The sequence below is a fragment of the Orycteropus afer genome, unplaced genomic scaffold (assembly GCF_000298275.1).
Source record: "Orycteropus afer afer isolate SDZICR_OR568_19922 unplaced genomic scaffold, OryAfe1.0 scaffold00490, whole genome shotgun sequence".
NCBI lineage: Eukaryota > Metazoa > Chordata > Mammalia > Tubulidentata > Orycteropodidae > Orycteropus > Orycteropus afer.
This window is the reverse complement of record NW_006922077.1, coordinates 998,125-1,016,011: the sequence shown is the minus strand read 5'-3', so window position 1 is coordinate 1,016,011 and position 17,887 is coordinate 998,125. Positions and strand designations below refer to the sequence as shown.

At 49.4% G+C, this 17,887-nt stretch overlaps 1 protein-coding gene across 1 annotated transcript; it reads right to left on the bottom strand.

The window, feature by feature from the left end:
- Nucleotides 1-1,873: 1,873 nt before the first annotated feature.
- Nucleotides 1,874-16,198, bottom strand: ESYT1 (extended synaptotagmin 1). The gene is made up of 31 exons (XM_007955109.2): nt 15,809-16,198; nt 12,303-12,344; nt 11,980-12,114; nt 11,778-11,851; nt 11,574-11,646; nt 11,324-11,413; nt 11,140-11,195; nt 10,402-10,525; nt 10,141-10,317; nt 9,934-10,016; nt 9,606-9,654; nt 9,400-9,486; nt 9,202-9,294; nt 8,869-8,940; nt 8,610-8,696; nt 7,223-7,372; nt 6,763-6,918; nt 6,453-6,629; nt 6,206-6,288; nt 6,037-6,085; nt 5,840-5,929; nt 5,633-5,728; nt 5,291-5,362; nt 5,122-5,208; nt 3,220-3,360; nt 2,934-3,088; nt 2,721-2,819; nt 2,505-2,636; nt 2,324-2,429; nt 2,107-2,156; nt 1,874-1,913 (listed from the first exon to the last, which is right to left on the bottom strand). The coding sequence occupies exons 1-31, from the start codon at nt 16,196-16,198 to the stop codon at nt 1,874-1,876; spliced, it is 3,315 nt and encodes a 1,104-aa protein (XP_007953300.1).
- Nucleotides 16,199-17,887: the final 1,689 nt, after the last annotated feature.

Below are 17,887 nucleotides of genomic sequence, written 5' to 3'. Positions count from 1 at the left end.
TGGCACTGGGCAATGGAATCGACTCGATGGCAGTGGATTTGGTTTTGGTTTGGTCCATGTCCAGACAAGTTAGGGTAGTCTTACCTTTGTATTTTAAATAGTATTTACCTAGCTCACTGCTTCATAAATGAAATCTGAATTCTAGCCCAATATTAGAAAAGAAAATTGGCAGGTGGTGGGATTACTGCTGGAGAGGCTCACTGATAACAATAAGAAATGAAGTTGGTAGTAGTCTGACAGGAAAATCCCTAACAAAGCAGACAAAATTTTGTCCATCAGTTAGCAAGATTTTCTTTCAAAATTACAGTATCTAGGGTTGAAAAGGGTATAGGAAACACATTTCCATGTAATGCTGGTTTAAGTGTAGAGAATTCATGTAATCGTGCAGTGCAGTGAATTGCTTTACTATGGCCCTTCCAGCCACGGTCATGTGATTCCTACAAAATGACTGGGTGTAACTATGCAAGTGAGGTACAAGGGGATTGGAGAGACCCTAATGTGCATGGGGCAGTTATGAAATAAACTTCCAACTGCTTCTTCCAGTGAACCTGTTTCATAGTTGTCTCCTTCCATTTGGTAGTTAGAAGTGATGCAGCATTCTTCTTCCAGGAATGGTCTTGAAAGGAGCAGAGTTAAAGGTGAGCAGATCTAAATGAATTATAAACTATTTCTCATTGAGCTACCTGTTAGGTGGGCCTGGAGCCCTGTGGCTGCGGCTGAGGATGTCCTGTCGGCACTGAGACACTCAGTGAGTTTGTGCACCGAGATTCCAGGTTTGCCAAATCTAGGAATCCTTTCCCTAGAAAACCCACGAGACATGGTCAGCAGACAAACTGGATGGCTAACACTATGACTGGGGATGATTTTCACCTGAAACTCAACAGCAGCTGCTTTACGTAGATCCCTCCCCTCGGTCCATCTTCAGGGGAACCTACATTCTTGGTGGCTGCCCCCCCAGTAGGATCTGGCCACTAATTAAACTGACATTATTCACTACCACTGCACTGAATAAAGGCTTTTGACTGTTGGAATAGACACTTGATATGTAGGTTGGATCCCCTATCCTTAAGGAAAAGAGCCACAGCTGGTTTGAGTACAATGTTTAATGTAAGATACAGTGGATTGGCAGAGTTGGTGCAAAATTAAAAGTATTAAATTCTGGTCTAGTCAGTAAGTTAACAGCCTAGGCACTTGGACAAAAAATTCGCCCTGCTGTCCCTGGTCCCTCAGGGACACATCACCAGCTCCAAGACCGTACCTTGCTACTTGGAGGCTTGGGTAGAATCCTAGTATTCCTGATTCCCAAAGTAAATCAAGAGACTGACCCCAGTCATCATGGCAGGTATCATTTTCAGGACAGGCTTTAGAGTGGGGACAGAACTTGATTGGGACCTGGGTTACTTTCCATTCACCACATGCAATACTCCAGGAGACTCATGGCCTGCCTACCGACCCACCCACATTTACCCTACCTGCCTTTTCATGGTAGGGAAGAAGGTGACCATGCAGTTCAATAAGAAAAAGATCTTTCCAAAAGCTGTATTTGGCATAAGCTGATGCCACTGCTAGTGCTGCCAGTGGCCAGGCACAGGTGCAGAGGGCCCTGGGGAGCTGGGAGGAAAGAAGGACAATGTGCAGGCAGAGCAGGAAATAGCCAGCTCACGTCCGTGCCCCAAGAGCTCAGAAGGGTAAAGGCCGTGCAGTAAAGGTCCTTCTCTTTGGTCAGGCAAAGGCCCCGGCATGGGCCTGGGAGGTAAGAGGGCTGACAGGGCCCAGGCTCTGCCCTCAGGCCCTAACTTTAGACTCATCACATTGAGGTGGTGATGCAGCAAGATGCAAGGCAAAGAGGCAGAGCAGTCAGGCTAGTTAGCTCCTAAGAGCTGCCCTTGTCCTTATCATCCACGAGGTCATACCTGTGGAAACAGAGAGAAGGCTCAGGCAGAAAATCACTGTTACAGCCTCCTAGAAATGAGACACCACCCAAAGATTGCTGTACTTCACGGAATCCATCGATCTCACTTTGGATTGCATCTTTTTTCCCTTCCTGTGACTAGGATTTCTCCTACTTAAATATGCAGACCCTTCCCACCCCATCCAGACACTCACCACTGGGCAGCACCCTGAGAAAGGTCTATCTCAGCTAGGTCCAACTGCACCTACATTGGAGGATGGTAGGAGGTATGGTGTTACTTTGGTATTTCCAAAGAACATGTCCCGTCATCACACACTCCTGGTCCCAAACCACTGAGAGGTGATGGGGGTCCCCTCTAGAATACCATCTGCGGCACTTCCTCCTTTGCCCTGACTACCCCCGCCCTCTTACCTTCCCTAGCAGCTCACGCTCTCTTGACATGAAGGAGGAATTGGACTTCACAGAGACATCCAGCTTCCGCCTGAGGGCCTCATCCAAGGGCAGTTCCCACTCAAACCTAGGGAGGAGTTGGGTGTTAGGGGCAAAGGGATCCCTCCAAACCTGCCATCTCTCTACCTCAATGCCCACTGACCGTTCATTGAATTCTGGATTTAGGGTCCTCTTCTTTTGTGAAGTCTTTCTCTTGGTGCCTCGGTTCTTGTCTGGCAGTAGCAACAGTGACACATAGGGGTCAGGAGGGTCCCGCCCATTTTGTCGAAGGGCCCTGCAGCAGGAGGATGAGAGTGGATAAGGCAATCCAAGGGAAGAGATGGAGGGCACCTGGAGGACAGGAGGGACAGGGTCTCACCGGCAACTGTGGACAATGCTGATCAGCTTTCGTTCCTCACTATAGTACCATATGGTCAGTTTCACCTGGCCCAGGGGCCCAGTAGGGGTCTCCAGAGGACTATGGAGAGATGGAGAGAGGTCTGGAAGAAGGCAGAGCCAAGGGAACCTAAGGAATATAAACTCCTATTTTATGTTCTTGACTTTATCTCATCTCTCTGCCTCTGCCCCTTACCTGTCACCATGAATTAGGCGCTGCCGGAGCTCTGGGGCTGAGGAGGTGACGTGAGGGAGTCCTCCCCAGAGCTCTGGCTCTTCACTCAGAGATGAGGAGCTGTGGCTGTAACTGTGGCTATGAGCCTCTACTCCCGAGTGCTGGGACACCAGGATCTAGGTGGGCAAGAGAACTATGACATGGGCAGAGCTCTATAAGGACACTGCCCTCTGTTCCTACCTTCTTGGGGAGACACATCAGCTATGAAGGCTTTCCCTCTGCCTGCTCACCACCTCCTGACACTCACCCCAAGCTGTGCTCTCAGGAGCACCTGCCCCTGACTGTTGTTGAGCGTAAACCACCGATCCAAGCAGAGTCGGTCAGCCACGAGCAGCTCAGAGAGGGGCAGTGACAATGAGCCCAGTGCACCAGCCCCCTCATCCCGAACCTGTGGAACAAAACGACTGTGGTAATAGTTGCCAGTCCCACTCTCCTTCATTTCTTAACCTGAGTTGACTGCATTCATCTTTCCTTCCTAATCTTTCTCAAACTATACAAGGAATAGCTGCACAGGGTGAAGAAGAGAATAGTAAACATGAAATTTAAAAGGTTAATGTTTACTGCCCATCCTACTCCTATTTCCATACTCCAAACGTGACTACCTTTAAGCCTCTGGTTTCTTTTTGTTGTTGTTCTGGAGTAATTGTAAATAATATGCCTATACCTCTACTTCATTATTTACCAACATTAAATAGCATCTACTGATTCCCTGCTTTGAAAGATGAGGAAATGAGCTCATTCATTCCTGCTTTCCACCTTTGCTAGTGTTAATAATAATTACATTATTTTTTAATTCTCTTGGTTTATAATTCATGTGATTAATTCTCTACTTATTGTTCTATCAACTTTAGAAGGTGTTTCTTGACTCTCCACTCCATAAAAAGAGGAGATCAGCACCCTTATGTTACCTTCTACCTATCTGCTCCCTCCCTTCCATACCTCTGGGTTTTTTATTTACCCTTCAACCTACCAAAATCTAGTTTCCATTTCATATATGCCACTGAAGTTGCTCTAATAATCAGTGACTTCCTACTTTCCAAAGTTAATGAATGGTGTTCAGTCATGTTATTTTACCTCTCGGCAACATGTGGCTACCTCCTCGTTTTTTAAATACACTTGTTTAGTCTCTGTCACCCACTCTTTCCTGCTGAGTGTCCTAACGCTCTGGCCGCGCTTCAGTCCCCTAGGGGCTCTTCTTCCTCCGTCTGCCCTTGAATTTTTGAGGTGCCTCATTAGTCCACCCTTTATCTTCTTTTCACTCTATACACTCTTTCAGAGACCTTGTTCACATCCATGACTGCAATCACTTCCTGCTGCATGCTCATGGTGCTTAAAGAGGAAGAGGGAGGAACACTATCATGGGCCATAGATCTATCTTCTAGATGTCTCCCCTTGAATGTCTCTCAGGATAACAAAGTCAAAGACTCCCACCTTTGTGTATTTCCTGCACTGGCAATGGTACCTTTCCCCGTCCAGGCACTCATGCCAAAAACCTAGGAGTCATGAGGCCATTCCTTGTTCCTCCTCTCCCTCCACGTCAAAACGCTGCCGCATCTCATCATACCTTTGTCATTTATTGCTTGGATTACTCTAATAGTCTCTTCACTGATCTACCTGCCTCCACCTGTCCTTCTCCAGTCCATTCTTCACCTTGCTGTCTGCACGATCTTCCTAAAATGCAAATCTGGTATGTCGCCCCTCATTCCTTCAAATGTTCCCTTATGCCTTTAGGATAAAATCCAAAATTCTTAGCACAATAATCAAAAGCCCCTGTGATCTTGCTCCGGCCTAGCTCTCTGATCTCAAATAACTTGCCCCTTCAGTCTCCTCCATTCTCTTTTCAGTCTGAAGAGTTTTCCATGGTCAGGGCCTGTTCACCCTCAAGCTCAGGAGTCATCTAAGAATGCCTTTCTTACTACCTCTGCCTTTTCCCCTTTTCTGAGTTAGAACCCCTCCATTTTCTCCCACAGTGCCTTTTGTCTCAGCAGTTATCAGTCTGGAAGTATTCCCTGGTTATTTTTCTTCCCAAAGAGAGTGTGAACTCCATAAAGACAAGAACAGATCTTTTTACCTCTGAACTTCCTGTGCCTAGTTCAGTGTCTGGCCTAGGCGGGAATCTGTTAAATGCTTGCAAATTAGTTTATGGTACCTGCAACTCCAGGCTCTCAGTGTTTGGCTTCCTGATGAGAAAGGAGGCACTCTCATCCCAGATAGGGGCTGAAGTTTGAGACACAGTCTGGTGGAGATGAACGGTTAGGATCAGTTGTTAATATTCTCCCTTCAACTCCTCTTATCCCTCCCATTCTCAGCCCTAATACCTTGGTTTTATGAGAGGTGTCTCCCACAGTGAGAGTAACATAAGGGCTGGGAGGCTTGGTACCTTTCCGGAGCTAGAAAGAGTGTATTGGGTTAGTCTTAAATTTGGTGCTTGTCAGGAAGATCTCCCCTCTTACAAACTACATTCACAGCCATCAGCTCTGTTCCCATTATCACTTGATAGCCACCACCCTCTTGGCCTAGGACGGTCAGTTCTTCCCACCCCAGCATCACCCTGGGAAACAGAGGGGCCATTTACTATTCCACGTGCATCAGGAGCATCCCAACCTGAGGGAGATAAGATGAGGATGAGGGAGCTATGGGGCATGGGGAGCTGATCTCACCGGCAGGTCCTCAGCACGCTCTAGGTAGATAGACAGCAGGGCTGCCGCCAGTTCTGCACTCTTCTGAGTCTGGATCAGACTGTTCACCTGCAGTACCTAGGGGAGGACACAGGGGGTTGGGGAGGAGTAGCTGAGAACTGGAGTCTGGAGCTAGGCCTATGGCTTGAAAACTCATAAAAAAGCTCAACCTCCAGTTTCCTTCCTTACCTCCTCCAACTCTGCAGCAGTGGGGCGGGGGGTCAGACGCTCCAGGCGCAGGTGCAGGCGGCCAGATGGGACATCCTCCAGGGTCAGCCACTGTGGAAATAGTCAGGGTTAGGACTTGAGGGCTGTGCGGACAGAGGGACTATGAGAATGAGATTTGGACAATCAGGAGGGAGTGCCGATTTTAATCCCATGCTCACCTCATCAAGGAAGCCACTGTTAAGGACTGTGGTGAGACTCACTTTACACCTGTAGAGACGATTAAGACAGAGGGGGATGGTCAGAGCCAAGTCTCTGTCTCCCTTGGAGCAGACTCCATGGCCTACAGAGGCTCCACCTATCTGCCCACCTGAACTCCCACCTTCTCACCTGCCCAGGAAGTCATCTTTGTCCAGATCCTTGTCAAAGACCTCAATATCTAGCTCTTGGCCTGGAATTGATGTGACAATCACCTAGTGGGAGAAAACAGTGTGGACAAAAGAAAATTTTGCCTTTCATCCCTCAAATGACTGGACTCCCCCAACTGACTGAACCCTAGATGTTTTATGACCATTCTCAGAGCTGTGGGAAAAAAAGGGGGCGGGATGAGGAGGAGTCCCAGCCACTCAGTTCTGACCTCGAAAACCTCATTCCAGCGGGGATTGAGATCCTCCCGAACAACCCGGCTCCGGAAGCTTCGACCTGCCAGCTTTAGTTTGACATAGGGATCTGACTTGCCCTTCACCAGTCCCCCTAAGAAACGGTCTTTGGCGATCAGGTCCTGGGCCTCTAATACATGGATCCGAAGCACGTTCTGCAAAAGGGACAGATGGGTGCACCAGATGGCAGTCAAAAGGGAGAGACACCTGTCAGAAGCAGCCCGGAAACAGACTTTGCACAGTAAGGGTGGGCAAACAGAATCTGGTCCTTCCCAGATATAGACTCACCTCGGTTCCAAAGTGACCATCAGGGGTCGTGTGACAGGGTCGAGGTGGGACATCCACACTGCTGCCTGTCTGGGGGCTCTCAGTGTCCAGGTCCCCGGCACCAGGAGTCCCAGGCACAGTGGGGAAGCACACTTCTGATGAGTCCAAGTACAAAATCTGAGAAGGTGGTGTAATTGCTGAATCAGGAAGTGCAGCTAGCTACCAGCAGGCAAAGTGTGTGGGGGCTCAGGGGCACAGAAGGGACCTGGCAGGAAAACCAGGTCCCTGTCTTGGCTGGGCTCATCTCTAGACAGTTCTCCCCACACCCGACTCCCACTCACATCCCACTGCCTCCTCTAGTCAGATCAACAAACATATTTGTGTGCCTCCTAGGTACTTCCACATATACTAATTCACTGAATCTTAGAGGATTCCTCTTCCTTACTCTTAATACCCCTCAGCTTTTTATCCATCTCCATACCCTCATAACCAGTTTCATGTAGAGTCTGGAGTTAGAACCAGAGCTGCTGAGCTGGAACCACTGGTCCAGGGTGAGTTCAGAGGCAGTCAGCAAGCGAGCCAGAGGCAGGGTCAGTGCTCCTAAAGTCAGGGCGCGGGAGTCATCCTTCACCTATAGGTAGCAGAGGAGATGCAGTGAAGGAATTAGGGAAAGGGAGGCAGCCTAGGGAAATTACAACATGGCTCTAGCCACTTTCCTCTCTGGACCATTCACAAGTCTTTTTGTCCACTCATGTCCATCTTTTCATGGTCCTCTGCCTGCTCCATGGCCCCTTCTACCTTTGCTCACTCTGTTCCCACTACCTGAAAAGTCTTCATTCTTCTCTCCTCTGCCTATTTAAATCCTGTTTCACTTTCAAGGCCCAATTACAATCCTACTTCCTTCACAAAATCTTTCTAGACAGAGCTCTCTTTCCCACAGCTCAGACAATGGTCCACACAGAATCTTTCTACCCCAGTCTGTGACTTTCTCTGTAGTACTAAACTAGGGTATTTCACTCTCATTAGTTAATACTGGAAGGGGCCCTTGTGGTGTAACAGTTTTAAGTGCTTGGCTGCTAACCAAAAGGTTGATGGTTTGAACCCACCCAGCGGCTCCATGGGAGAAAGATCTGGCAATGTGCTCCTGTAAAGATTACAGCCAAGAAAACCCTATGGGGCAGTTCCACTCTGTCACATGGAGCTGCTTGGAGTCAGAACTGACTATAGCACCCAACAAAACAAGTTAATACTGGAGAGTCCCTGGGTAGCACAAATGGTTAAGTGCTCACTACTAATTGAAAGCTTGGTAGCTTGAAATCACCCAGAGACACCTTGGAAGGCACGCCTGGCAATTTGCTTCCGAAAGAAAACAGCCTTGAAAGCTATGGAACAGTTCTCCTCTGTACACACGGGGTCTCTGCACGTCAGCATCAACTCAACAGCAGCTAACAACCGTTAGCACTGAATTGCTCTCAGATGGTTTTATACATGTGTATTTTGTCCATGAAACCAGCCAGTGAGCTCCCTGAAGGCAGATGCTGTGCCTCCTGCTTTCTCTCTGACCTTTATAATGCTGGGTGTGTAACGGGTATTCAGTATGTTTTTTTGTTTGTTTCAATAATTTTATTGAGGCATAATTTACATACTATGAAATTCGCTTGTTTTAAGTGTACAGTAATTCTCACTTTAAAATTTATGCTAGAGATATTGGTGGAGAACAGTGGGAAGATATTAGGGGGAAGTGGGAAGTCTAGGTAGATGGATTGAAAATAGGAATCAAAAGAGGAGATGGAGAGAAGATATGATGCAGATCTGAGAAGACAGAACAGGGTCTTATGGGCAGAGAGCTGGATAAGCAATTATCTTACCTGCACATCAAGCTCCTGGTTTCGAGGGTCTTGCAGGAAGAACCGGAAAGCCTCCTCCCACACTGGGCAGTTGGTACTATAAACAGCCTGGAGAGGTGGAAACGGAATTGAGGGCATACACCATAGTGCCATTCCCATTTCTCTAGAAAACTCTTGTACTTATGGGCATTCAAAAAGGGGGACTTCAACCAAGAACAGTCCTCTCCCTCAAATCACCCCCACCCCGTAATACCTTCCAAAGTGATGTCCCAGCCCTCACCTTGCTTTCCCGGGTCACATCCTGAATTGACAGTTGCACCATGGGATTGGGCTCCTTGTTCCCCTTCTTCAGCTGCAGGGGATAGAATTCAGAGGTGTTCAGAGATAGAACACCATCATGGGTGTTTTTGCTTTGGGGACAGGAGGTAGGGTATCATTAGAATTTTTCCCTGCAGTAGCTCAGCTCCCTTCCTTAGCACCCTTTTGTTACAAGCTGCTGCTTATAGGGCAAAGCAGGTAGGGGCACTGGCGTTCTTAGCAAGAGAGGGTATGGGAATGTTGTGGTTGTGTCCAGGGCTCCCTGTTCTCCCCCACCTTCAGAAGCCAAACTCACAGGCAGATCCTGGGCCCGATCCAGATAGACCACTAAGATGGCAGCTGATGGGGGCTCTGGTCGAGAGGAGACTCCCCGATTCCACTGCAGAACCTGGAGAAGTTGTGGTAGCAGTTAGACCTTGGTCCCCCCAGTTTCTCCTATACTTCCAGCTACCTGTTTCCCCCCTGCCAGCTTCCTGGGGCTCATGTTGGTTACCTGCTCCAGTTTTTCTGCATCTGGCAAAAGCGACAGCCATTCTAGCTTCAAGTGAACTTGGCCTTGCCCTCCTTGTAAAGGGAACCACTAGAAGGAGAGGTAGAAGAAAGTGAGATGTAGTTACCCAACCACTTCCCTGCCAATTAGCAACTATTATCTGCCCAATGGCTGAGAAGACTCCCCACCTTCCTTTTCTCCCCACTTACATCATCCAGTACTCCAGCCTGTAGTACCTTCCCTACATCCAGCTTCGTTCTGGTAGGGGAGTGGACAGTATGAGGGAAAGGGGAGACTGTTGTGATTAGGAGCATGTCATTAGCCCTCTCCTCACCCACCCATGGCAGATCACCAGACTCCCTTCTCCCTACACTCAGGAGACACTTGTGTGTGAGTGTGGAGGGAGGGGAAGTGAAGGCAGAGACTAGTTGAGAAAGAAAATGATACACGATTCCAAGGCCCAGGGAAGGATTATAATTCCCTCTGGGACCTTGGTAGCATTTGGACTTTATGATTCTAATATGGGCAGAGTCTCACCTGCCCAGAAAGTCATCTTTGTCTGGATCCTTATCAAACACCTCCACCTCTATCTCCTGCCCTGGGACCTCATGTATTATCACCTGGAGAAAAGAGAGGGATAAGGTCTCACGGGCTGCCACTGTGAGGATCAGCCAATCCTGCATCTTCTCTTGCAACCTCTGGGGCCTCCCCATCTCACACAGCCTCCCTCCTCCGCTTTCCCACCTCATAAGTCTCTCTCCACTGGGGGTTGAGTTCCTCATCGATGACGCGGCTGCAGAATGTCTGGGTGCCCACGCGCACAAGTGCATAGGGGTCTGACTTGCCCTCAATCAGGCCCTTCACGTACTTGTCCTTGGAACTCAGCCCTCGAGCAGCCAGCAGGTGGATACGAACAATGCCCTGGGAGAAGGAATAAGATGGTGAGAAACTAAGGACCCAGCACTGGGTTCCTGAGAGAGGGACCTAATGGGGTAGAGGCCATACCCTGGGCAGAGGGGAACGCAACTGAGCCACATCATGGAGGTCAGGCACAAGGGGCACTAATAATCGGTTGGGCAACACGAGGAAGGCAGCGATGGAGTCCATGATCATGGTGTCAGAGAGCGAACTGAATGGGGGAGTAAAAACAGAGGTGAGTACAGCCCCAACGACCAATGTCCTCCAAATTCTGACCCTGCTTCCCACAATAAGCAGAGGCCTAATGCTAGAGGGAAGTCCCTTTCTGAAACTCCTTTTTTCTACTCTTCTCTCTTCATTCCCCTCCTATTATCTTCATTGCCATCCCCAGCTCTTGTTTCTCTCTTTCCCCTGCTGAGCAGTCCTTGGGAGCTCTGGTAGCATAGTGCCTAGGGCATCTGACTGCTAACCAGAAGGCTGGTGGTTCAAACCCACCAGCCACTCCTCAGAACGAAGGTTGTGCGATCTATTTCCATAGTGATGCTGCCAAGGAGGGGTCACTGAGTTGGATCCAACTCAACAGCAGTGAGTTTGGTTTTTTGGTTTTTGAGCAGTCCTTAGCTCTCTTCATTCTCTACCAAAACGCATGCCATCCCCTCCTGAAGTAAAATCACAGTATGGAACTTTTCAAGGGTATTGGTCTTATCTCCCCAATTTGGGCAGTGGCTCCTAGAAGACACAGCTGTATCCTTTACTGCTTTTTATCTCCTTAACTGCCCACCCAGGGCTGGAGCACTTAGCAGATGGTCAATAAATCCTTGATACCTGAGTCCTGGGATATCCAGCAGGTTGGTCATCCCTGTCCAGTTGATGTCTAGGGTCTGGAAAGAGCAGTGGCATCAGGACAGATGGTCTCTCAGCTTTCCTGTCAGTTTCTTTCCATAGCAGTCACCCTCATGTTCCCAATCCTCTCTGCTTCCCCCGTTCCCTCCTCAATGTCTTCCCTTACCGGACGTCGGATAAAGAACATTGACACAGCCCCCACAATAGGAAGGTCCCCTATAAGTGGTTCAAGGATCACCCTCAAGACGCCATGTAGCTGGAACAAGAAGAGAAGATCAAAGCTTTTCCCCAGAAAAGGCCCTCGGGCCCTCCCAGACTTTCCCAGCCTTGGTTTCTCAAATCTCCCACTTTCCCATATCCCATCACATTTAGGGTAAAGGCTCCCTATTATGAGGGGCCATTGACACTTGCCACACCTGCATGCCCTTGACTCCTGCTTTGCAGAAATATTTCTTCACTTCCACATCAATCTGCACATCACCTACATAGCTGGGGATTAGTAAGGAAGAGAATACGGAGGATTAGTACCAAGCTGCAGTGGGGAGTAGGGAGAATGAAGCATCTAGGAGTGTCCAGAACCCTGTCAGAGGGAAAATGGGAAAAGTGGTGAGTGCCGTTACCTGATATTCAAGTCCAGTAGGATCTGTTCTTTGTTCTGACCTGGGTGAACCTTGACTCCCAGGATGCGCAGTGGCTGGAGAGAGATTAAGTCTTGAGAGAGGGAGGAAGGGAAAGGGTGGAGCATCTCAGGCTCTCTGGGTCACCCATCTTCTCTCTCCCATCTCCTCCCTCCCATTACTTTCACTTCTCCCATACACATACCTTCTCACCCAGTTCCACTCGTGTAAAAGTAAATGTTTGCAAATGGGGGTTAGATCCCCGAACAGCTGGGGCCACGGTTTCAGCCAGAAGCTTCTCCATATACTGGCCCAGAAAGGGCCAGACCTGGGCCACAATCTGCAAAGAAAGGGAGATAGTCATAGGAGAGCCCACTCTTCCCTCTGATGGTCCCTCGTGAACCCTCCCCACAGAGACAGTGGGGACTAGGCTGGGGCTAGAATTGGAGTGTGGCAGGGTCTGGCAGGAGGAACCCACCCCCATTCCCCTTTATGAAAAACAAAAATCAGGACAATTACTGCTCTCACCTTGTTTAGCCATTCAGCCTTCTCCACATCTGGGAAGCTGACCTGGGGGTGGGGAGGCAGACACTGATGAGCACACCTCTGCCTGTGGTTTCCCACTGAGATGCCAGGTGGGATGCCCATCAAAATCAAACCAAACCTACTGCCATCAAGTTGATTCCCACTCACAGGGACCCTCACAGGGTTTCCAAGGCTGTAATTTTTTTTTTTTTTAATTGTGATTTGGGCACAAGTTTACAGAGAAAATTCATTTTCCATACAGTAGTTTACACACATTTTGTTTCGTGACATTGATTGCAATTCCCATAATGCAACAGCTATCTTCTCACTTCCTCCCTGTGGTTAACTTTTCCCTGTGTCCTTCTTTCTTATGCATCCCTGCCCACTGGGCTATCTCCCTGTGCAAATGCTGACCTCTGCTTCTGTTCTCCCATGGTTCATCATTCTAAGGATCACCACCTACCTTGTAAAATGTTCACCTTATACACTTGTCTATTATTTGGCCAGGAGTGAGTTCAATTCCAGGACCTAAGGATGACTGGGAGCTCTGGTAGCATAGTGGCTAAGGCACTTGACTGCTAACCAGAAGGCTGGCGGTTCAACCCCACCAGCCACTCCTCGGAAGGAAGGTTGGGCAATCCTACTTCCGTAGTGATACTGCCTCGGAAACCCAAGGAGGGGTCACTATGAGTCGGGGCCGACTCCATGGCAAATAACAACAACAAGGATGACTAGGGGCCATAGTCTCAGGGGTTTTACTAGTCTCTATCAGACCACTAGGAGCTCTGGTAGCATAGTGGCTAAAGCACTTGACTGCTAACCAGAAGGCTGGCGGTTCAAACCCATCAGCCACTCCTCCGAAGGTGATACTGCCTCGGAAACCCAAGGAGGGGTCACTGTGAGTCGGGGCTGACTCGACGGCACATAACAACAACAATCAGACCACTGCTGGTCTTTTTTTTATGATTTTGAATTTTGTCTCACATTCTTCTCCCTTTGTATCCAGAATAGGAGCTCTGGTGGCATAGTGCTTAAGGCATTTTACTGCTAACCAGAAGGCTGGTGGTTCAAACCTTCCAGCCATTCCTTGGAAGGAAGATTGGGCAATGTCCTTCCGTAGAGATACCGCCTCAGAAACCCAACGAGGAGTTGCTATGAGTCAGATCTGACTCGACAGCAGTGAGTATTCAGGATCTCCTATTTTGATTCCTTTCTGAGTGACTAGTTGACAGTGGTAGCTGGGCATTATCTAGTTCTTCTGGTCTCAGGGTCATGAAGGCTGAGATTTGCATGGTCTGCTAGACCCTTGGACTAATTGTTTCCATGTATCTTTAGTTTTCTGCATTCTTCTTTGCTCTGGGGGAGGAGAGACCAATCCTTGTATCTTAGATGGCCACTTGTAAGCTTTTAAGACCCTAGTTCCTACTCACCAAAGTAGGATGTAGAACAATTTTTTTGTGTCATATGTTATGCCAATTGAGGTTGATGTACCCTATGACCATGGTCCCATGCCTATGAGCCCAGTGACTCATTCCCTCAGGTGTTTGGCTGTGGCTAAGAAGTTATTATCACTTTGCCCATTAGCTCCATTATATATATAGACATTCCCACAGCACATACAAACAATATGAAGAAATACCATCTGCCAAAATGATATATGGTCATGGGTATATTCCCTTTTGGCCAGACATACCTGATCATTTAGCCTGTCTATGTATTCACCTGTAGATTAATGTTTGTTATTAATGACAGTGCAGTGTTGTGTATGTATAAGCATTTATCTTTGCTGTCTGCACCTCTGTGCCCCTCTCTGTGCCCTTCTTTTCCTAGTGTCGTTAAAGGTTGTAAATCTTTATGGAAGTGGCCTGCTTTGTCTTTCTCCTGTGGAGCAGCTAGGGGGTTTGAATCACCAACCTTTTGGTTAGCAGACCAATAATACCTTAACCACAGCACCACCAGAGCTCCTGGGATGCCCACAGAGGGGAGGAAATACGTCAGTGTGACAGGGCCTCCTCACACCCAGGGACTTGGGGAGGGGGTGTGTGAGGATGTTCCCAGATTTCATTTCATTTCTCTGCAGGGTTTAGGGGCCCTGAGTCTCCTTTAATAAGGGAGCTGAAACGGTGCAGGTCACACAAAGTTGCTTTGTGGACAGTTCAGGGTTGTGGAATGGCAGCTGCTGGGGCAGAGAGGAGGAGGGAGGAAGAAAAGGGCACATTATTTCTGGAGGGGGAGGGCCTGTCAAATCAGATCTGAGGAGGGAATCCTGGGATGGTAGAAGTCCTGGTTTCTTTTTCCAGCCTTTCCTCCTCCTCACAGACTGGAGCTTCTATAGCAAGAAGAGGGAAGCAGCCCTTGAGTCAGGAGGGACCAGAAGAACAACTTAGGCCCTGGTGGTGGGTGTTTTTTTTCTTTCTTTCTCCTCTCTCTCTTTCTTTTTATCAGTGTGACTCCATTTATGGGAAAGGAGGATACCTGTGCTTTATACTGGGGAGGGGGAGGAAGATTAGTTTCCCTGATGATGATGATAAGGAACAAAGACGGTTGCTGCCTGGATCACAAGTCCCCTACGACTATTTGTCCCCCTTTCCCCTCCCCAGTCCAGGGCCTAGGAAGCATGGCTGTGTCTGCTTAGTGTCAACTTCGATTTCTCTCTTTTGCCATTCTCCCCTAGACTGGTACCTCTGCAGGGAGGGGCAGGGCGGGGCCGGGTAACGGCTCACTCCCTGCAAGGCTGGAAGGCATCCGGCCCCTCACTGCAGAAGGGGAGGTGCAAAAATAAGGGTCGTTGCCTGAACCACAGCGGAGGAAGGGTGGGGCCCGCGGGGGTGGAGTGTGGGCAGCGGGCACTGCAGCAGCAGCACTCCCCTCCCCGCGCACCCCGCCCTTTGTCCGGCAGCCGCCTCTGCTGCGCTGCAGCCCTGCCTGAGGCTGCAAGGCCAGGGCCGACCCAAGGTCGGTCAGGTGCGGGGCTCAGCAAGATATTGCCCCGGTGCTGGATCCTAGGGGGTATCCCGAGAGAAAGCGGGAAAGGAAGAAGAGCCTTACAGCCTTAAGTGGGTAAAAAGTCTTGAGGAGGATAGGAAAGGCGAGAGGAGGATAGGAAAGGCGAGGGAACCCTCTGAGCGGCAACGGGAACTGGGATGCTCAGGAGCAGCAGCGGCGCGAGAGACGCCAGACGCGAGGCAGGCGTCCCGATCGCGTGCCTAGGAGCGAGCGATTCTGCAGAGACCGGGTCCTCACGCGTTATTGCTGCTCTTGCCCTAGAGCGGAGTAAGGGAGAAGTCCCGACTCTGTGCAAGGCTCCAGATCTGGGCGTGAGAAAAGGCGGGGCTGGGGCTGAGAAAGCGGGCAGTTGGTCCCAAGAGTGGCATGTCCCAACAGGCTAGCGGCAAGAGGGGACCACTGTCCCCAGGTGGGGCTAACTTTGGGGACAGGGAGGGAGAGTCCCCAAACCGAGGGGCTAGCAGGGGGCTGTGCTGCACTGAGAGCGGGGGGTGGTGGCTCACCCAGGCAGGTAGCTCGCGATGGCTCATATAGAGTGTTTTCGCCGTTAGCCGCTCCTCGTCGTCCAGCAGCTGCCGCGCTGCCCGAAGGCTCCGTTCTTTCTCGTCGCGGACCCGGCGCCAACCCAGGTAGAGGGCGAGGCCGAAGAGCACGAAACCCACGCTGAGTCCCATTGCCCCAGCCAGGTAGACCGGCACCAGCACCAGCAACCGCCGTCCGAACGAAGTCAGTACCGCCAGGGCCTCGCCCGCTGCGCCTGGTCCGGCAGGTTGGCCCCCAGAACCCGGGTCCGGCTTTGTGTGAGCAGTGAGGGGCTGGTCAGGTGGGTCGGAAGGAGCAGAGGGCTGGTCCGCAGGGCCGGGGCTGGAGCCTTCCACTGGAGAACGCTCCATAGTGCCACCTCAGGGAGGGCCCGCCTGACCCAGGCACCGGCGGGAGGTTGCCTGGTCCTGCGGCCAGCTCCCCCCTGCAAACCGTAATCCCCAGGGTGGGGGGAAGGGACTTCAAGCCACGCCCCCTCCTATTTGGCGGTTCGGGTTGGTCCGCGGCGGGTAGACCAAGGTGGAGTCAAAAAGCCGAAACTCCGCCTTTCATGCTTGGAGAAGGGAGAGAGCGAGCTTCAGCACGACAGGGCCTTCTTGATTGGACAAGAGTGCCAAGATGGGAGGTCTGGATGGCGGAAAAAGGAGGAAAGGGTCTAAAGACCGGTCTTTGATTGGTGAAAAAGAGGAGAAGGCATGGTATAATATTTAAAGAGGAGAGGCGGGACCAGGATCTCTTCCCACGTGGGATTGGAGTGCCTGTGGTATGACGTCATGCAGAGGAGCATAGCCTATTACTCGGTTTTAGAGGGAGCTGGAGTTGCGAAGTTATGGAGGGTCAGATTTCCTTCTGGGATTCCTCTCTGTTCGTTTGTCAGCTTTCCCTATTTTTCATACTCAAAAAACATCCTTCAGGTTGTCCTTTGCTGTCTTTACCAAGAGGAAAGAAAATTACCCTATTTGGAATGAAAGCATTCGATGACTGACCTCATCTATCCGGTCTACCTCTACCTTGTAGTGTAATGACAGACACTAGGAAAAAACCGGATAAACAGAGAATTGCAGAGTTGGGATAAGCCAGCCTTTATTTGGTGGTGGAAGGGGCGGGGAGCAGCAGAGGAGTGAATAGGAAGTGAAGCTTTATTTCTTTTTGGAAACCTCCAAGAGTTAGCTATCTCTACTGGGGAAATAAAACTAAATCGTCTCTTAAAAAAAAAAAAAAAAAAGTTTCCAAAAATGAGGTGCTCAACTGCAGCAGAAATGATTACATTTTCCAAGAATTATCTGACCCTGAGGAACTGCAAGAAAAGTCAAGAAGTCAAGGGCAGTGAGATGATTCAGTTTCTCATTTGCTTGAATTGGAAGATTTTGGAATATAGTCAGAGGTAGAACTAATGCAGTTCTACATTGTACTGTGTAGGTTTAGGAAAGGTAAAGTACAGGGTACATTGACGTTGACTATTATTAGTTATAGGAGCTCTGGTGGCGTTAGTGCCTAAGGCATTTGACTGCTAACCATAAGGCTGGTGGTTCAAATCCACCAGCCACTCCTTGGAAGGAAGATAGGGCAATCTACTTCCGCAGTGTAAATGACTTGGAAACCCAAGGAGGGGTCACTATGAGTGGAAATCAATTTGACGGCATTGAGTTTGGTTTCTTTTTTAAATTATTAGTTAACTGGTCTTAGAGAGGTTGTCTGGGGACCTAAAAGCTAGACTAATTGGAAGCAGGAGAGGTATGGATTGGACATAAGATGATCTTTTAATGCAGTATATATGGGGTTTATTGTGTTATTCTGTCTGATACATTAGGGGAACCAGGGTTGATTGTTGGGGAGAGATTAGATGTGCAGTTGATAAATTTTATCTGACTCTGCAGGGCATAGATTTCATCAGGCTGTATTTCATCAAAGCTGCTTAAAACCTGTCCCTGCCCAGTCTCTCTCCCTTAGTTCCCTCACTTCCCTTTCTGTATCTGCCTGCAGCCAGTAGGCTGCTATATTCAGTTTGCAAAACTGTGTAAGGCACAATTTTCTGTTTG